The sequence below is a fragment of the Drosophila santomea genome, chromosome 2R (assembly GCF_016746245.2).
Source record: "Drosophila santomea strain STO CAGO 1482 chromosome 2R, Prin_Dsan_1.1, whole genome shotgun sequence".
Taxonomy (NCBI): domain Eukaryota; kingdom Metazoa; phylum Arthropoda; class Insecta; order Diptera; family Drosophilidae; genus Drosophila; species Drosophila santomea.
In genome coordinates this window covers 16,062,084-16,076,037 of record NC_053017.2, presented here as the reverse complement: position 1 = coordinate 16,076,037, position 13,954 = coordinate 16,062,084, and the positions used below count along the sequence as shown (strand labels likewise).

Here is a 13,954-nt window from a genome sequence, read left to right as displayed (position 1 = left end):
CTGTTTGTTTGTCCGCTGGCGAAGTGTTTATAACGGAACTCTCAGTTCGCTCGCGCTCAGGCTCTGGGAACGTTGTGCTCTGGACCGCCGAAGGAGCAGCTCCGCGCTGGGAGTACAGCCAGCCAGTTTATATATATATATACATGTACATGTACATGTACATTTGGCCTGAAGTGGGCAAAAGTGTGACAAACAGAACGGAAAGTTAGCATACTTTTGTGAGTTACGATATGGCCAAATCGCGAGTTCAAGCCCCTCTGTTCAGAAAATCGAATATGTGAAAATCTGAAAATGTGACCCAATTGAAAACGCGAAAAACGGGTCGCAACTACACATAAACTGCACAAATTTGTACACACATACATAGTATATGTATGTGCGGGCGAGCATAAGTACATCTGTCAATACAAGAAGGTAATCCCCCAAGTCGATCCGATATACTGGGTGCGGTGAAGTTGTTTAGCAAACACACATAAATTAATAATCAACGCTTTTGGCCCCTCAGGCACAAAAGTATCGGTTATGCGAGAGGTTGTGCGTGTGTATGTGTGTGTGTGTGTTTGTTTTACTTCACTGCCAGAGCTGCAAAAAAAGTTCAATCGCTGTTACTTCAGGCAAAACAGCCCGAAACGTTTTGCCTGCTGCCACTGCCAATGCTGCTGCTGCTGCTCTTTTTCGAGGCACAGGCTGGCACAGCTGATTGTCCAAGGCCCCACAACGAACATGTTGGCTTGTTTGGTTTGAAGCCAAGGACCTGCACTTCCCCAAGCCCAGCCGCCTGCCCACCAACCCCCTCACCGAAAAAACCAGAGTACTCTGGGCCTAGCTTCACGGTTTTACGGCTCCGAAGCACGCACCCAAAAGGGCAGCGCAGCGTGCACACGTAATAATAGAGCCATAATCAAAGGTAACCCGGGACAACGGAGCGTATGCGTGTTCCGCCAGGTCGGTGGCCTGACCAGCAGCTAATTGCTACGACACGCGGAATGCCAAGGATTCAGGGATTGATAGGCCGAATGCTCGACACTTTGCACTTAGAGAAACTAGTGCAGGCACTAAGGAACATTCTGGGCTATTGATATTTTATTTCCATTTCTTCTACATATATTTATGGCGAGGATAGGATTCTATATGTCTTTTTTTAGAAGGAATAGAATGCTTGACGTTTGTTAACATTATGTTGTTATAAGTAAAATAACTTCTTTTTATTTATATTTTTATATTAATTACTCATGCCATATTCCGTGCACAACCATAATTTTCTGCCAAATATACATATTTTATAATATTTCGCTGACACTAACAATCATAGCAAAGACATTAGAAATTCTGAATTGCATTTACTTTGACCATGAATCGCACAATCCGAGTAAAGTGAAAGTGTTTCCCCTCGATTTCGGAATTTCTCCATCTCGGATGGCAATTCAGCTGGCACCATATGCACATATTTGGCGCTCAAATCGAAGCCCCTCCAAGAACTCTCAACCGCCCCAGCCAAAACACCTATTTATGGAGCACAAGTGGTTATCCAAAATACATATGCCGCCCCTTCCATTCCTGCGGAGCAGTTGGGGCCACACTTCGGCACTCAGCAGTCAGCACCAGGAAAACCACAAACAACGTCTGCAGATGGGGCACACTTCAATGTGTTTTCACTCATATCTAGTTTTCCGGTAGCATATTTATTTTCCACTTTAATGGAAAACATATGCCGCGGCATCGCATCAGTTCGTGGAAAACGCACTTGGCCAAGGTATGCCCATGGTTCGCTTCCATTTGGTTGCCTTCTATTACACTTCGCCGCTGACTGATTACGCTTAATTGTTGCTAATTGCATGTGTAATTTAATTAAGGCAATTGCACAGTTCACCTTGAACTATCGGCTCATCCATCGGTGGAGCCAGTGTGCAAACGTAATTCGATATGAGATGATTGCAATTGCGTTGGTTTCGCCTTACTGCTGCTGTCTGCTCCGTGGCAAAATAAAATGGCAATCGATAAAGGCCACGGAGCCGGTTTCCCAATTTGATTGCATTTGTTTTACCGTCCATTGCCATGACCACGATTATGCTAAAAGTTCTTTGGGAAGTTCTCAGAAATCGCCTGTTTACTGGGCCAACTTGATTGGCGGCCAGCGGATTGGGTAACAAGGGTACACATCTCATTATTGCCACAAATCAGGCAACACTTCAACCTTTTCAGACCTTTTAATCTGAATTGTACATTCCTAGAAATCATCAACGCGTTTAATTTAACGCTTCCAGAAATATTGACAAAGCTCAAAGTTAGTTAATATACTTAGTAGGTACATTTCTTTTTTATTATAGCACACTAATCTTTAGAGTCGCTGAATTTGATTTTATTTTGGTTCATAATTCATCTCCAAATCCTACAACTTTAAGCACCACTCCCATTTAAGATCATAAATCATTAAGGTCCCGCTTCTCTTAATGATTTCAGGAACTATGAAGCTCTCTGACACCATGGCCACGCCAATAGAAGAAAAACTCGATCAGAACCTGAAGGTAACGCATAGCTACTCCATATTTATTATTATGAGACTGTAAAAGATTAAATTTCAATTATTTTAGGTGCGAACTGGCATGGTCCATGTGAGCGATGGCAAGAGTAGACCAGAACCCCTACGACTTAATCTTACTATGGAGTTGCTTTCGCTGCAGAAGCTGGAAGTGGTTACCCCAAGTAGCTGTCATCCCAATGGACCACCCATGGAATCTAAGGTATATATGCTTACCTCCTATATTTGGTTTATATATAAAACAGTGGATGTTTCAGGAACGCATGGTTCAAATTACGCGGCAAAAACAAGGCGGCCTAGGACTGAGCATAAAAGGCGGAGCCGAGCACAAACTTCCCATTTTGATATCGCGCATCTACAAGGATCAAGCAGCGGACATTACGGGCCAGCTATTTGTGGGCGATGCCATCATCAAGGTCAATGGAGAATACATCACGGCATGTCCTCACGACGATGCCGTCAACATATTGAGAAACGCCGGAGATATAGTTGTGCTCACGGTTAAACATTATCGCGCAGCCACGCCTTTCCTTCAAAAGCAACGTGAGTATTGGGTTGGCACGTGGGATAATGCGATAAATAGGGATTGAATAACCCCCTTCAACATCTCAGTGACCAAGGACACGCCCGACTCCGACAACGATGTCACATGTGCCGAACTGAAGGCTGACGAGGGCTACAAGTCATCCGTCAATAGTGGAACCATCAGTCGCAGTTGCAGTCGCCCCATGTCAATTTGCTCGGAGCCCGAGAAGCGATGGACCGACGTCGTTGCCGGTGAGCCCTTTTTATAAATAGGTTAACCAATTGTTCTTTGACTTTATCTTAAGATAGCAGATCTTTATTCAAAAGCGTGTGTTTGAATATCCTAATGAATAGATATGTTTATCTTTGCAGTACCGCTGATGATGGCGTATGTGACGAGGTACATTTATGGCACTGACAAACTGCGCCAAAATGCCTTCGAAGTTCGCGGCTTGAATGGCATTTCCACAGGTGTCATACACTGCGACGAACTGGCCATACTTAGTCAGTGGCTGAAATTGATAACAGACAATGTTGTGGGCCTAACGCACTTACAGGTAAGGGAGTTAAGTGCACATATAGTTATAAACTAATAATTTGTTCACTTAACAGATGAAGCTATATAATAGAAACTTTGCTGTGGGCGAGCGCATTGAATACATGGGCTGGGTGAATGAAGGTGTCATAAACAACAATATATCGTGGCAGAGCTACAAGCCCAGGTTTCTACTGCTCAAGGGCACTGAAGTGATGCTCTTTGAAACGCCACCAGTGAGTTGAAATGCCTAACGATAAATTAAACTTGTCTTTATATATTACCCATCGAATTATTAGTTGAATGTGGCTGGCATTAGCAAGGCTTTGGTGGTCTACAAGGTCTACCAGACCATGTTCCGCATCGTCAAGGAGTCCGAGACCGTGGATAGTCGCCAGCATTGTTTCCTGCTCCAAAGTTCGGGCCATGAACCGCGCTATTTGAGCGTGGAAACCCGCCAGGAGCTGTTGAGGATCGAAAACAGCTGGAATGCGGCCATTGTGACCAGTGTCATCAAGCTGGGCGTAAGTTTCACTCATATCTTACGAGTATTCTTCTATAAGTATGCAATTTTCCCCAGCGCAAGACCTTCGCTGTATCGCACCATGGAAAAAGTGGAGGACTCACGCTGGACTGGCAAGCTGGATTTTCACTAACTGAAGGAGCTGAGTCCGCAACAGTTTGGCAATATAAGTTCTCACAGCTGAGGGGCTCCAGCGATGATGGCAAGTCGAAGCTGAAGCTGCATTTTCAGGACCACGACAGTCGTGCAATAGAAACCAAGGTAAGTTGGGATACAAATAATAATATTAGTAATATATAAAATATTTCAAATTGAATGTGCTGCAGGAACTGGAATGCCAAGTACTGCAAAGTCTGCTGTTCTGCATGCACGCGTTTCTCACAGCGAAAGTGGCATCGGTGGATCCGGCATTTTTGAGCTCAATCCAGCAGACCTAAATCAAAAGAAGAACAAGACAAGAATTGACATGGACTCACACTCAAATGATATATAGAATATTCGTAAAGTGCATAGCAAATAATTCGAATATGAATGTTGGACTAGGTATCGCATACATGATTGTCTGCTTGGTGTTATTATAAACAATGAATGATTGTAATTGGATACTTGGATACTTGAATACTGATATGGGTACATTTATAGCGCTGATAAAACTGAAAGTGAAATCTCTTGGTGCATTACAGTAAATTTTAAGCATACATAAGGCAATTACTTTAGGCATTTTTCCTATTACGTAGACTTGGTACTTACAACAATTGACAACCAATTTATATTGTTTATAATCGATCGTTTCCAAATGTAGCCTTTAAAGTTAAATTACTTACCCCTTAACCTTACTTACGGATTGTTAAAACCACATAGGTCTGCCGATTCTGAATGTCAGAAAGTAATCGCTTTTGCTATGAACCGAATGGATTATATAATGAGTGGCCTTAAAGGCTTTATCCCGTGCTGTATCCTCTAGAAATATATTTCTCCGACGGCTTAACGAAAATTGATCGAATATCGAATATGAAAACCTGGTTTTGTGTGCGCTCTAATGAAAATTTAATTTTCGAAAAAAAAAACGAATGCTTTAAGGTCGGATTAACGGTTATTTTCTACTGAAGTAATAGCTGATGTCATAATAGATAAATATATATATATAAATACCTTATAAAATATATATAACATCCACCGAACAAATCTCAATGCACAGACGTAACATGAACTAGATTTTATAACTGTTATACATTTACTCAGAGCCAGTTAAGTGATTTCATCAGACACTCACTTAGGTCATTTGTCAATTCAGAAAGTGTCTTTCGGTGGCAAGATCGTATTTGTTGCTAGCATATTGCATTGTACGTATTGATTTTAGGCGTTATTGCACAACATACACATATACATACACACATCTACATATTATCAAATTAGTTAGCGAATCATCGACGAGCACAACAGATCTTATATGTACGAGTACCCACACAAATAATTATCAAGTTGGCGCATACGCAAAATCCCAAGCATCATAAACAGAATATCTCTAAATATATGAAAGTATCTATAATCCACATACCAAAGCCGATGACAGAATTAAAAGTATTTACTGTACATACGCATAGCTGTATTGGGTTAGAGTCCGCTCCTAGCTCCAGAAAGTATATATATATACCATATATCATATACCATAGCCGCTGAAATAATATTTGCATACAGTGCACACGACCACACGTCAAACCGAACCTAGATGCACCCTAATCGCAATCCTAACCCAAACCCGACCAACATACGTAATCTGCAAACACCGCAACATGTTATACGAGTACGAGTATCAATTACCGGGGAGTTAGACCTCCCTCATCAAAACTAACCTACATACATACCTACCATACATATATATTTTTAATGCGAAGCTTACATAGTGCTGTATGAAGTACACGACATACAAATATATATATACATATATATATGCCACACACATACATATATATGTTCCCCGAACTAAGGATACTACTCAAAAACTGCGATTCTGTAATAAAGTTCAATATTTATCCGGAACTGCGCTACTTGATAAAATTCAATGATTCAGAATTTCAGAAAACCATTTGAGTTGGTTTAGTTATGATTCCCACTTTACTTTTATGCGTTGCTAATTGAAATTATTGTAAACCAAAGAAAACCAAAGCATTCGAATTGGAATAAAATCTGAATATCTAATCAAAAATAACCTCTTTGTTTTCATACCAGTATAGTTCGTGCTTTTCCCACCCAGAAGCCAGTAAATAAGCCTTCGATTTCTTAGTAACTGAAATTATAATAATTTATTTCAACAAATTGAAACAGAACTCATGGCTGTTAGTTCTGCTTCAGCGTGAAAGAAACTCCTAAAACAATGCTAAAATATCATATATCTATATACAGAAATCAGTTTACAAACGGGAATGCTGTTGTAACTCGCAATTGATTGCTTAAAATGGCTGCTTTAAGCAAACAATCGTAGTTGTTTTGGACGGGGTAAATTAGTCTAGAACAAACCTTTGCATATGACAAAATCCCAACATGGCTGTTTGTGGGGATTTTGTAGTTCAACTCTGGCAGCTTTTGCTTCAGTTCCATGAGATATCCTATAACGTGTTTAAAGCTTTTACATCATCGACTTGTGTATGTACAGATTCTGTGCCCAATTTGAGCTGAGCCACGATCGTGTCGTTAATTCCATTGGCATATGCAAACATTCTCTCAAGCTGGATTTCTTGCTGGATTAACTGACGAGTTTCAATATGTTTCGCACTTTCGGACTTGGTATTATCTACACAGCATCGTATATATGAGTATGCTATAAATGGCATTAACCATACGAACTACAAGCTAATCTTAACTTAGAACTTATGGTTTGAAGCTGTTGCTTTGTTGCTTGTTGGTTTTCTTCTTTGGTGCCGAAACCTAAGTACGTTGTTTGCGAAATTTGCCGATCCTCCAGGACCTGCGCCAAATGTCGAACCAAAAAACACAACTCTCCTCCAACCCTGCAATCCTGCAATCCTGCAATGCCACAATTACACATGTACGTGAACATCGGTTGTTGGTAAATTTCCAAATCTAAACGTAGTAAATTTGAAAACGGGCCACTGGTCGAACTCAGACATCGACGGGTTCCTTGGCGGTTTCCGTATCGGTCAGTCGCACCACGGTGACCTCGGTGGTGACCCCGTTCAGCACCATTGCCATCGATTGCTGATCCCGCCAGGGTGTGGTCAAAATGGTAAACCGCTGGCGCAGACTTCCAGGCGTGGAAATCAGTTTGAATATCGCCACGGCGGGAATCATCACAACCGAGGAACCAGCTATGCACCATCCCAGCGCGTTGGCCCAACTGGGATATATGTAGTCCGCATAGGTCAATGGCTCGTAGCCAATCAGGCCGTACACCGTGATGAAGAGCAGGAAAATCGGTGCTACAAAGCGCCAGCACACCTGCCAGTATCTACCCGGTGGAAAACCGATCATGTCGCGTATGTCCTCGCTAAATCGATTGGTGCCGTAGATCCAGGACACTGCGATTGCCTCGAAGAACACGGCAACCAAAATCGAGTAACCAGCTGCGTAACGATCGAGTAGATGGAAAAAGTAGAAGCCACCTTGGGTGCAACTGGCCAGACCGACCACAAAGTACAGCGAAAAGAGACCAGCTACAAACAGCTCTCGATTTCTTTTGATCTTGGGAAACTCGTCGCTCAAGGCCGTGATTATAGCCTCTGAACCACCAAACTGAAGGAATGATACATTTGAGTGTTATGTGTTCATATAAGTAGTAAATAATATCTACCGAACTATCCAAGCCCAAAGTGAGCAGCATCATGAAGAATATGAGGGCCCAGAAAGTGCTGGCCGGCATGGTGGCAATGGCAGCTGGATAGACCACGAAAACCAGACCAGGTCCTTCGGTGGCAACATCTTCAATTCTTACACCCAGAGTGTGGGCCATGTAACCCAGCACGGAGAATATCACAAAGCCGGCTATAAAGCTGGTAGCCGAGTTGATGAAACTGGTTAACAAGGCATCCCTGTAATAAAGTTAAAGCATTTGAGTAAGTTCGTATAGAAGTATAAGAATTGCAACCTACTTGTATACATTGTTGTGGTATTTATTATAGGAAGCATAGGCCAGCAGAACTCCAAATCCGGGACCCAATGAGAAAAACACCTGGGTGGCGGCATCCACCCACACCTCAGCCTTGTAGATGGCACTGAAGTTGGGCGTTAGATAATACTGAATGCCCAGAAAGGAACCAGGCAGTGTGAGGCCCCTGATCAGCAGAATCAGTAGCACTGCATAGGGGAAGAGGGCAGTAAACCACACCACCTTGCCCGAAGTGCTGATGCCCTTCCACAGGGAGAAGTAGCAGATCAAGTAGACAATCAGAAGGCACAGCGCCATGTCCCATTTAATGGCGCCCAAGTCGTGGATTCCCTCGCTGCGGTTCAGCTCCAAAATGTAGCGGCTACAGTTGAAATTAAATGTAACTACTAGTTTTTAAGCTTAAGGTACAGCAAACTCACTTGAAATATTCGGATGCTGCGGACTGAAAACCCTCCACATGGCCCACCGCTGTCGTGTCCAAGCTTGAACCATTCATATAGGTCTCATTGTAGAGCAGGCTCTGATTTCCCATGACATACAAGTCACTGTAGTTACCAATCACCGGCACACGAGATGCATTTTGGCTCTCGAACTGATTGGAAGTCACAGTTTTTGAGAATAAGGCTTTATTCATTGGTTAAATCTTTAGTTACCGGTCTGCAGTTTGGAGTGTTCCAAATATTATTACACGACGTCCAAGGCAGCGAGCTGGTGAAGGATGCAAAAAAGAAGCGCAACGACCAGGCAATAATCACATTGTAGTAGAAGTCCACATAGAAGGCAATCAGCACCACGGCATATCCAATTCCTGCAAGTTCAAGTGCTTATCTATGAAATTCTTGGTATAGTTTGGTTTAGTAAGTTACCTTTGAAGAGGGGCACCAAGCGACCCCAGCAGGTTATGGCTCCCTTACGATTGTGCTGACCCAGGGCCAATTCCATATAGAAGAGCGGAATGCCACCGACCACCAGCATAATGCCGTAGGGCACAAGAAAGGCGCCTAAAATGGCAGAGTTTAAATATTTTGCAGTCAAAACAAAGGAACTTTATTTTAAAGAACTATAAGGGATGATTTCAAATCACCATCTAACATATTTTACTTCCGCCTTCGAAAAGCTTCTCCAACTCTTCACCAACTTATGTTTTAGCTTTAGAAACAATCAATATACTTTCTATGATAGTGATTGCATAACCGCCACATATTGAGACTGACCCGTGTCACAATCTCTGCATTGTTCGCTCTGCGCCCGTCGACAAACATAATTACACACACATTTCCTACATAGACACCCGACCTTTATGTATGTTCGATGGCACACAAAATCAAATTGTTTTACAAGTGCCACTCTAAGGACATTTTAAAAACATTAACAGCAGCAGCAAACTGACGATGGAACGGCGGAAAAGCGGGGAAAGCCCGACACGGCTGTCTCCTGCAGTCATCTCCGTCACCTCCGGAAAAGCCGGGCCAAAGTTACACCCCCTTTTGGGGCCAGACAATTGGTAGAGTGCCATCGATACTTTGTCGAGTGGCAGGGGATGATGTTCTATGATTTGATTATGTCTATTAGCAGGCAAAGTGGCCGACAAAGTCGTCTAGGTCCAAAACCTACATATACCCACTGTATGCAAGGGCGTTCGCTCGCTCGGTGGGTCTATGTATATGCAAAGTATACGAGAGTATCTACAAAGGGTCTGCCAGCAACGGTGCTTCCTTCTGGCGTGTCAATTATGTCGGAAATTTAAAACAAAACCATCTAAAATAAAGTCGGGCCATCCATGACGCCCGTCACTGTTGTTGAAGCCATAATTTCCGTTGCTTCAAGTGCATTTCCCCCATTTTCCAGCGCCAACAGCTCGTCGGTGACACTGTGGAAATATGTGCCTTTAATTCGATTCCCAACCCGTAATTCGGTCAAAACTTGTCCAACATGAGAAGGCCAAGTGTTGACAAGGAAATGGATATTCTATTGAATTGAATTGAAAGTTATGCGCACTTAAATGTTTGTAGATAAATTTAAATGTGTTAGTGTATGACTATGCTGGTGGGAACTAGAGGGCACGATATTCAAATGCTCCTTGCTACTTGTAGGTCCCCAATTTTAAGCATTTAACAAAGAAAATGTGCCTATTATGAGCAAAGTATCCTTTGGCATGATTTTGCTGCAGTTACCCAAGAACAGGAATCTACATTTCTTGTAAAAGTTGAATGCATAGTTAACTTAAGCACAATTACGCGGTGCGTATGCGCGATCTAAGCCTTAAAAGAGAGGCAGCTCCTTGGGTTTTAGCCCTAATCCAGGACAATGTGGATGGCGCAGCCTGTTGCTGCCACCAAAGCTACCACTTCCGAGTTGCAAGCGGCAGGCAGCAGGAAAATGGAAAACAGAATAAATAATACCGACTAAGCTGTGGTAATAATCGCAACCTGAGCGAGTTGCTGCTCCTGGCAACGGACATAAAGTGGAACTTAAGCTGCAGATGGAGCTGGGAACCACTGATTGAACGCAATGAAGCGTATAAATATAACAATTTATTATTATGATTTTAAAGCAGCAGCAAGCAAGCGAGCGGTGGCAGGAGGAAAAAAACTCATAAAATAGTAATAACTATATCGAAGGCCCTGTGAGCCACATCCATTCACGACGCATCAGCGGGAAAGTGCCGCAATCACAGGGAAAATGGTGGAGGAGGAGGTGGAGGAGGATGTGGAGATGGAGACATGTTTCGCACATGAATTTCCCACAATGCGTGGAAAGTGCTCCAGCAACAAAAGCCTAGAGAACTCCACATAAGCAGGCTGACATATTGCCCAGAAATGTGGGGTGAAAAGGAGTGACAGAGGGTAAGCAGGCCAAATGCGATTATGACTGCCAGATTTAGTTGTCATACAGAAGCACTTAACTTTTGGAATTGTTTTGAATGATGGCGTTGGCGATGAGGATCAGGAAGCGAAGTAAGTGTTCGAGTGTGTGTCCTTTGCCGCTCTTTTGGCGGGGGAAAGCCCTGCAATTTGACAAAGGAACCATTCCCCGCACCCCGCCCCTCTCAACACCACCACCGACAGCACTTCGCACCACTTTGACAAAGTGTTAACAAGGCCGAAAGGGAAATTCAGGAAGCGGAAAGCGGAATGCGGATGGCGACGGGTTCCGTGGCGAGCCCAATGATGTGTAAAGCCATATAAATTATTTTCACTCAGCCAGAGCGATTGACGAAATGTCTTTATCCCCTAATTGGCCAGTTCACACGGAGAAAAATCACCAGCATTGGCCAAATATGCATCTGGAGTAGGAAGTATCTTAACTAGAAGTAGATAGTATCGCTCTAGATGCAAAAGTACTTTTATGAGTCAATAAGTATGATTTGATTTTATGATTATCAAAAAAAAACCTAGAAATATTAGTGCATTCTTTTGAACACCTTTATTAATAATGTAATATATTGATGTAGGATCTCAAAGGACAGACTTACCACCGCCATTTTTGTAGCACAAATAGGGAAATCTCCAGACGTTTGCTAAATCGACGGCGAATCCAATAACCGATAATAAAAAATCCACTTTGCCGCTCCATGTTTCGCGGTCGTCGCTGATGCTATTGTTATCGTTATCGTGTGGCGTGGGCGTCTTTGATTTGGATATATGTCCGGTTGGTGACATCTGCGACTATATAACCCGTCGTGTCCTTGACCCAAAATGTGGAGATCCCGCCGCCGCACTTTGAAATCTGTGAATATCGTAGCACTTCAATGGGTCAACTCAGAGCTCACATATGCCAGAAATATGAACCATATTCAATGATTTAAATCCCATTCCCATTGCCTGCAAATCCAAAACCCTTCACCAATCAATGGACTTCAATGAGTGGGTGTCCAGGGCACTTGAAACCTGTTTGGCAACGACATGTGCTTACCCAGCCCTTGAAGAGCTCGTTGGCACATTACGCATACGACAGGTGGCATGTTCAAACACACTGGGCAGCAAACACTTGACCATCCACACCACAGAACATGCACATATATCCGCCTCTATGTGCCCAACTCTCGGGTATCTTTGCGTGTAATGAAACCACAAACACGTCAAACAATTACTCTGATCTACTTAATTCGTCCCCGCTGACTTTAATTGCCCTGAGTTGCGATCAATTAAGCGAAATTCAGATTGAGTGTTTAAAGTGCTCGGAGCTGCGCTGGGCTTATTTATGACCAGAATTAATCCATCTTTTTATTCCAGATTCGATGGCAATCATAGTTGGCCAGATTACAGAGCATTACAGCATTTTGTATAATTAACTTATAATAATAATTTGGGTTTTCATTTTAATAAGTTTAACTAAACTACTTAAGATACGCCTTCGAAGCTTACACTCTTTCTTTATTGCTTTCTTATCAAACTTACAACGCATTTTAAGCTATCAATTATATGCCCAAATATTATGCCCAACTTGAATCAGCTAATGAATATTTCATTTTCGATCTGTTTAAGCCAGCTGCACTGGAAAACTTGGTTCTTAAAGATATTATATTGTTTATTTGTTACTCAGTTATTCACCTCGTTCGATAATATTTTCCATCGTAGTAACTTTTATATATACCTAAAACTGGTTTTTATGCTTACTTACCTAACAAATACCAAGCTCAAATCATGTAGTTGCTCCAATCCATTGTAAAATAATCCTTGAGACTTTTGAAAAATATCCAGAAAACTTAGAAAAAATCGCCACACAACCAATGCCGAATGCCAAACCGAATTTCACTTCACATACATGGGCTTAGAGGTCTTTAAATTTTTTGGAAAACTTTTCAACTTGAGGGCCGTGTTGGGAATTTCAAAATCGGAGCTGTTGCGCCTTCGGTGACATGCGAGCGTTTGCAAATGGCTGCTGGCCAGCGGCTGCTTTTATAGCCCGCGACAAGTGGTTACCGTTACGTCGGCTGCATCTCTTATCACACTCACACACATACAGCCGCACACACCCCAACACTCGGCAGCACACATACCAGCTCCACTTATGTGCGGAAAAGTTTTGTGTGTGTGTCAAGCGCAGCGGAGAAGTTGAACCTCTAGAGCTGAAATCCGAATTCTGAAAGCCAGAAGTCGCATGCGCCAAGGAAACGTCGACGGAACCGGAACGGAAGTGACCAATTAGAGTTGCCTTATATACACAGCGACAACGTGGCGTATACGCGATGTGCGTGTACTGGTGCAGCCTCTCGCTGTGTGCGAGAGCGTTCACTGTACGTGTGCGCTGTTAACTGCGGATGCTGCTGCTAACCTGAGAGACTTTTCTGCAGGGCCATGTTAACCCGTTGCTAACTTTGAATTGCTGGACATGGTTAGTTGTGTGCTTATTTAATTCATATAAGGTAATTATATACGAGGGTCGTTTGATAAGTCCGTGACTTTTTGTATTTGCCGCGCACCTGCTCTAAATACAACACTGCTCCTGTCAGCAGTTATCGATTAACAGCTGACTGTAAAATTTTGAGAAAGCTGCGTTTTTTGGTTTGCGTTTTATAGGCATTGAAAGCAGACGATCTCGTGAATTTTAACGAAAATGGAAAAAAGTGAATTTCGTGTGCTAATTAAGCATTATTTTTTGCGTAAAAAATCCATCACCGAAACCAAGGAAAGACTTGATAAATATTATGGGGACTCTGCACCATCAATTTCAATGGTTAAGAAATGGTTTACTGAGTTCCGTTGT

General features: G+C 42.6%; 2 protein-coding genes across 3 annotated transcripts; one reads left to right on the top strand and one right to left on the bottom strand.

Annotated features, from left to right (window-relative positions):
* The first annotated feature begins 61 nt into the window (after positions 1-61).
* On the top strand, positions 62-5,177 carry LOC120446079 (gamma-1-syntrophin). Of its 2 annotated transcripts, XM_039626860.1 has the most exons (10): positions 62-414; positions 2,461-2,525; positions 2,592-2,741; positions 2,797-3,082; positions 3,152-3,316; positions 3,437-3,621; positions 3,677-3,835; positions 3,899-4,123; positions 4,180-4,383; positions 4,449-5,177. In XM_039626860.1, the coding sequence occupies exons 2-10, from the start codon at positions 2,466-2,468 to the stop codon at positions 4,557-4,559; spliced, it is 1,545 nt and encodes a 514-aa protein (XP_039482794.1). In that variant the 5' UTR covers positions 62-414; positions 2,461-2,465; the 3' UTR covers positions 4,560-5,177. The 2 variants fall into 2 exon arrangements, with proteins under 2 accessions (XP_039482794.1, XP_039482793.1); XM_039626859.1 differs by lacking the exon at positions 62-414 and having other exon boundaries at positions 2,451-2,525.
* A 1,317-nt stretch (positions 5,178-6,494) lies between these two features.
* LOC120446078 (sodium-dependent dopamine transporter) lies at positions 6,495-13,095 on the bottom strand. Its single transcript, XM_039626858.1, has 8 exons — positions 12,869-13,095; positions 11,721-11,974; positions 9,112-9,246; positions 8,899-9,053; positions 8,665-8,837; positions 8,229-8,606; positions 7,931-8,168; positions 6,495-7,872 (listed from the first exon to the last, which is right to left on the bottom strand). Exons 2-8 carry the CDS (start codon positions 11,905-11,907, stop codon positions 7,243-7,245), a joined length of 1,896 nt encoding a protein of 631 aa, XP_039482792.1. The 5' UTR covers positions 11,908-11,974; positions 12,869-13,095; the 3' UTR covers positions 6,495-7,242.
* Positions 13,096-13,954: the final 859 nt, after the last annotated feature.